The 6340-nt window shown below is 33.2% G+C and overlaps 1 protein-coding gene across 1 annotated transcript; it reads left to right on the top strand.

Annotated features, from left to right (window-relative positions):
• The first annotated feature begins 1188 nt into the window (after nt 1–1188).
• Nucleotides 1189–3221, top strand: LOC104905367 (chalcone synthase). Its single transcript, XM_010693893.4, has 2 exons — nt 1189–1491; nt 2021–3221. Exons 1-2 carry the CDS (start codon nt 1308–1310, stop codon nt 3016–3018), a joined length of 1182 nt encoding a protein of 393 aa, XP_010692195.2. The 5' UTR covers nt 1189–1307; the 3' UTR covers nt 3019–3221.
• Nucleotides 3222–6340: the final 3119 nt, after the last annotated feature.

The raw sequence follows: 6340 nt of genomic DNA on the forward strand, positions 1-6340 counted from the left end.
TCCTTTTTTCTAGGGGATCGGATTATATTATTATATCACTTGAGAAAAATCAGTCATTTATCCGTAAAAGAAAGTCTATCACTTCGTAAAAGTAGCTTATTTTAATTTCTAATATTCGAATTTGCCACCTACTTGCTAGTTTATAATGTTTGGTCTTACTTATTTTGGTTAGCCGATACAAAACAATCGACTATGCATGCATATGTTGTATTCATTTTTTTCATTAACTACTAGGGGTGCTAATCGAGCTGAGTAGCTTACAAACAACTCGAACTCGACTCACAACCTTAATGAGGAAGAGTTGAGCAAGGGCCTAATGAGCTCAACGAGTAAGGAGCACGAGTCAATCAAATTTTCAAGCTAAGAAGTCGAGTAGAGTTCTGCTCGCAATCGACTCGCTCGATTAACATTCCTAACTCCTAGTGCGTGCCTTATCTAGTGGTTGGATGCGTCAACTAGTGAGTATTCATTGCTTGGACTTGTGACCCAACACGAGTTCTTTATTTTGGTTCATTGCATTTATATATGTACTTTATAGTAAAATCTTGATAATATATGTCTGTTGTTTAACCAATATATTGTTGGTGTACCACATAAATTAAACCTGTTTATCGATTATATGGTTGCTTTTGTCTTACTTATTCGACTCCATAATAATTACAACATACTCATTGAAACATTTTTTAAGAAACCTATGTAAAGAGTAGATAGATATAACTAGATAAAAATGGGGGACATGTGAATATGTGATATGAGAGAGATAAAAAGAAGATATTATTAAATAAGAAAGTCTTACAATGAATAAGAAAACTTCCAAATAGTGAAAATGTTGCCATTAAGAAAGAATGGAGGAAGTATTAAGTTGGTTGAGTTTATAACTACCACACCTCATAATAAAATTCAATCTTGTTGTGCGCTAAATAGAATAGTAACTGGTCAATTCATAGATTCAATGCAATCTGATTGGTGTCACACTCACTTAGTCACTTTGCTTGAATTTTATGCATGCATCTATCAGACTATCACACATAATTACTCTACTAAGAATCTTCAAACAGCTCACTATACGTCTAAAAAACCTGAAGAGAAAAACAGCACATAAAATAACACAGAAAAATAAGGAAATCAAAATGTGTTACTTTTTGGCCCATTTATTCAAAGTTACCTACGCACAAATTGAATAGATGTGCCCTATATAAACCCCAAGCCTCCAAACATCTTACTCAAGTTGTCACATTCCAAACATACAACTCTAAGATAAAACATAAGTATTACTTAGTTTTATCACCAAAAATCCTATCAGAGAAATGGCCACCCCATCTGTTCAAGAAATCCGAGATGCCCAAAGATCCAATGGTCCAGCCACCATACTAGCCATTGGAACTGCCAACCCCGCCAATGAAATGTACCAAGCTGAGTATCCGGATTTTTACTTCCGAGTTACCAAAAGCGAGCATATGAGCGAACTTAAACAAAAATTTAAGCGCATGTGTAAGTGTTATATCTCATGCATCTTTTCTTTTGTAATTTGTATATGTTTGATTAAATGATTGAGAATATATAGCATAACTTCACGTATATATTGTTGGAATATTTGCTTCGAATTTAGTGTTCAATTAGAAATATGAATTGTTTTTTTTATTCATATGAACCACGAAGGCAGTACAAAGTAAAAAAAAAAGGAATAAAGGGGGATTCGAACTTGTAACTTATCGTTCACAGCACATCAATCTTAACCACTAGGCCAAGACATCGTTGGTTAGAAATATGAATAGTTAGTTAGTAGCTTAGGATGCTCAAAATAAAATGTTATTGGGTCGACTGTTAGGATGTTAGTGGTGTCAAATATTTTAGGAGTGATTTCGGGATTGCTTTTCTGATTGTTACTATGTACTTTGGTTTGATAAGTTGAATTACGTTTGTCATTTTGCATTCTCTTCTTATCTCCTCTTCTAGTTTCTACATATAAGACTGATAAATGACACAAATATTAACTAATTGATGATTATAATACACACAGGTGACAAGTCAATGATCAAGAAGCGTTACATGCACGTAACACAAGAGTTGCTAGAAGAGAACCCACACATGTGCGACTACAACGCCTCATCATTGAACACTCGTCAAGACATTCTCGCAACTGAAGTGCCAAAACTCGGGAAAGAGGCAGCTGTTAAGGCCATCAAAGAATGGGGGCAACCAAGGTCGAAGATCACACACGTAATCTTTTGCACCACTTCTGGTGTAGACATGCCTGGAGCTGATTACCAACTTACTAAATTACTTGGCCTTCGACCCTCCGTGAAGCGGTTTATGCTTTACCAACAAGGCTGCTATGCTGGTGGTACCGTCCTTCGTTTAGCGAAGGACATCGCCGAGAACAACCGAGGAGCCCGTGTGTTGGTTGTGTGTGCTGAGATTACAGTCATATGCTTCCGAGGGCCTACTGAGACACACTTGGACTCTATGATTGGTCAGGCACTTTTTGGTGACGGAGCTGGTGCAGTGATTGTAGGTGCTGATCTAGATGAGTCCATTGAGCGGCCCATCTTCCAACTGGTATGGGCCGCTCAAACTATACTCCCCGACTCAGAAGGTGCCATCGATGGGCACCTTCGAGAAGTCGGGCTTGCTTTCCATTTATTGAAGGATGTACCAGGTCTTATCTCTAAGAATATTGAGAAGGCCTTGGTTGAGGCATTCAAACCTATTGGGATTGATGATTGGAACTCCATTTTTTGGGCGGCTCATCCTGGTGGTCCGGCGATTCTAGACCAAGTTGAATCAAAACTCGGGCTTAAGCAGGATAAGCTTAGTGCAACTCGACACGTACTTAGCGAGTTTGGAAACATGTCTAGTGCTTGTGTTTTGTTCATCTTGGATGAGATGAGGAAGAGGTCAATGAAGGAAGGAATGGCTACCACAGGAGAAGGGTTAGAATGGGGTGTTTTGTTTGGATTTGGACCTGGCTTGACTGTTGAAACCGTTATGCTCCATAGCGTACCTATTGCCAACTAAATGAGTCTCTAGCTAATAAATGCAGCAAAAGAAGTTCATTAACATCTTATGTTATGCTTGATTTTTTTTAAATAAAGATTCATGTACTAAGCCTTATCTTATATTATGCTTTATTATGTACTTTTGTAGTTTTGATACCACTGGTTGTCGCCTGTTGGATCGTCTCTCCCAATATAATAATATAATTAGTGAATGTAATTAAAGTGCTAAGAATTACAATAGTATATCCCCTAAAAAAAAAATTACAATAGTGTATCACGTTATGGTCTCTACTTGGGCAATAATATCAATCCGTTTTGCATGGACCCGGTTCACATTTAAAATAGTGTGGACCAGACCCGGGACGTGACCCGGTAAGAAGTACTCACTTTTAATTACCAAAAATGCGCGATTTTCTCTCTCTTCAATACTTCCAAAATCCGCGATTTTCTCTTTCTTTAATATTTCCAAAAATCAAAGATTCTGTCGCTATAAAATTTCTGCAAATTATTGTTTCTCTCCATTCAAATTATTTCTGCAAACTAAATTGATTCTTCGACAATTGCCTATTCAATTGAACAACTACGAAAAATTCATGGAAAATTCGGGTTTAATTGATCAAATAGATCTGAATCAGAGTATTGTAGCATATAATATAGACAACCTAAATCACTCGACGACGACGAACAATATTGAAGCACTCGACGACGAACAACATCACAATTCAATCCAAAATGAGTATCAAGATTCTCTCGTAATAGATCTTAATAATACACCAAGTTTTGAAAATAACAACATCAAAGTCAATAATTTCATTTGTTTCATCAAGCAAAAGACTAACACTATAATTTTATGTAGATAATGTGGTTCTGTTTCATAATGAGCTAGAAAATCAATTTGGCGAGCAATATGCTTTACTCTCAATTATTGATGAATCTAATTCAGCTGTCATTCTAGGTAAATAGTTACATTATCATATACATATAGTATATCATAAATAGATACACTATATCAAAAATAGATACACTATATCATACATAGATACACTATATCATACAGAGGTACACTATATCATAACTAGGTACACTATATCCTATAGGAACACAATAGCAGATATAGAAAATATTTACTTAAACGCATTACAGAAACATACACTATATCAAAAATAGATACACTATATCAAAAATAGATATACTATATCATACATAGGTACACTATATCATAACTAGGTACACTATATCCTATAGGAACACAATAGCAGATATTGAAAATATTTACTTAAACGCATTACAGAAACAAACACTATATCATAAATAGATACACTATATCCAAAATAGATACACTATATCATACATAGGTCACTATATCATACATAGATACACTATATCATACGGAGGTACACTATATCATAACTAGGTACACTATATCCTATAGGAACACAATAACAGATATAGAAAATATTTACTTAAACGCATTACAGAAACATACACTATATCAAAAATAGATACACAATATCAAAAATAGATACACTATATCAAAATAAAATAGATATACTATATCATACATAGGTATAATATATCATAACTAGGTAGTACACTATATCCTATAGGAACACAATAGCAGATATAAAAAATATTTACTTAAACGCATTACAGAAACAAACACTATATCATAAATAGATACACTATATCAAAAATAGATACACTATATCATACATAGGTCACTATATCATACATAGATACACTATATTATACATAGGTACACTATATCATAACTAGGTACATTATATCCTATAGGAACACAATAGTAGATATATTAGAACAGAAGCACATACATTATCACATACTCTATATCATTCAAAACTACACTATATCATTCAAAACTACACTATATCAAAACGGATATTATTCAATTTTTACAACTATCAAATACTAAAACCACACACTATACCACATACATACACTATATCATATAGACCAACACTATATTAGTCTAAAATACGTTATATCAAATACAACACCACTATAACCACACAATTATTCATATATACATGACAGCAAAAAAGATTAACCAACTTCAACCGATCGTCTTCTTTCCCATTGCTAAATTCAAACGAGAAGATTAACCAGAACTCAAAATGAAGAAGTTAGGGCAGAGAAGATTTTACAGAAAACTGAACTTGAAGAGAGAGAAAATGAAGAAGTTAGGGCAAAGAAGTTTTAATTGAGAGAAAATATGCAGAAGTTACCATAGAACGAAGTAGTGGGAAGAAGTTATGAGGAGAGAGAAAATCAAACGAGAGAGAATATCTGAACAAATTTGAGGAGAGAGAAAATCTGAGGAGAGATAAAAACTGAAGGGGCCAAAAACTGAAAAGCGTATACAATAATTATCCTAAACTCACGTGATATGGATCGGGTGCACACTAATTAGTGTGCACTGGGTTCATATTAGTTTTTTTACAATAATATTTTAGAAGAAATTTCCTTTTAAATTTTGTAGTTTGTCATTTCAAGATGTTTGTTAGATGTTGTACTTGTGAGTTGAATATGTTTTTGAGTGGTTGACCTCCTGAACTTGAGAGATGATACACATATATCGAGTATATGTGGGCTACACATACACCGGATGTATGTGTTACTAATAAAATGTATACTTTTTGTATGTGTTATTTCTAAAATGTATACTGTTACTTAAAAAATTACAAACTTAAAATATTTGAACCTATTTTGTTATTCAACAATATTTGAATTAACATAATACATAAACAATTGAAATACTATATTTCAAATTGAATTTTATTACATGGTAGGGATCAAAATATAACATTATTATTCTACAAATTGTAGGAACGTAAACTGGTAACAATTAAAATAAACTTATATGATAATTGTGGCGTGAAAAAATCATATTCTTTTGAAGCAAACTTTGAGTTTCTACTATAAACTCCAACGCAAACAATTAAATTCAATAATTGAAAACGACGGGAAAATTTAGTAGAAATTAATATTAGAAAAATGGTGAAGATTAATAAGATGAAGCTAATGTATGAATAATCTGGAAAAAAAATTACAATTCTTTTTTTTTGATTTAAACTAAGGATTCATACAAATATAAACAAAGAAAATTACGTAAAACAGATTTTTCAAACAAAGATAAAGAACAAATCATTAAAAACAAAATTATCTGTCAAAACATTGTAAGTTTGTAATATTTCTAGTAATAATATAGATTTTAGTAGTAACTCATACACAAGGTATAAATTTTAATAGTAAATCATACACCTAGTGTATGTATGGCCCACCAGGGGCGGATCCAGGAATTCGAACTAGGGGTAGCGTAA

This window comes from Beta vulgaris, chromosome 1 (assembly GCF_026745355.1).
Source record: "Beta vulgaris subsp. vulgaris cultivar EL10 chromosome 1, EL10.2, whole genome shotgun sequence".
NCBI classification, from domain to species: domain Eukaryota; kingdom Viridiplantae; phylum Streptophyta; class Magnoliopsida; order Caryophyllales; family Amaranthaceae; genus Beta; species Beta vulgaris.

Coding starts and splice junctions, on each gene's coding strand:
- LOC104905367 (XM_010693893.4), top strand. CDS start 1,308: ATGGCCACCCCATCTGTTCAAGAAATCCGAGATGCCCAAAGATCCAAT. Junction 1,492..2,020: donor ACAAAAATTTAAGCGCATGT/GTAAGTGTTATA, acceptor TAATACACACAG/GTGACAAGTCAATGATCAAG.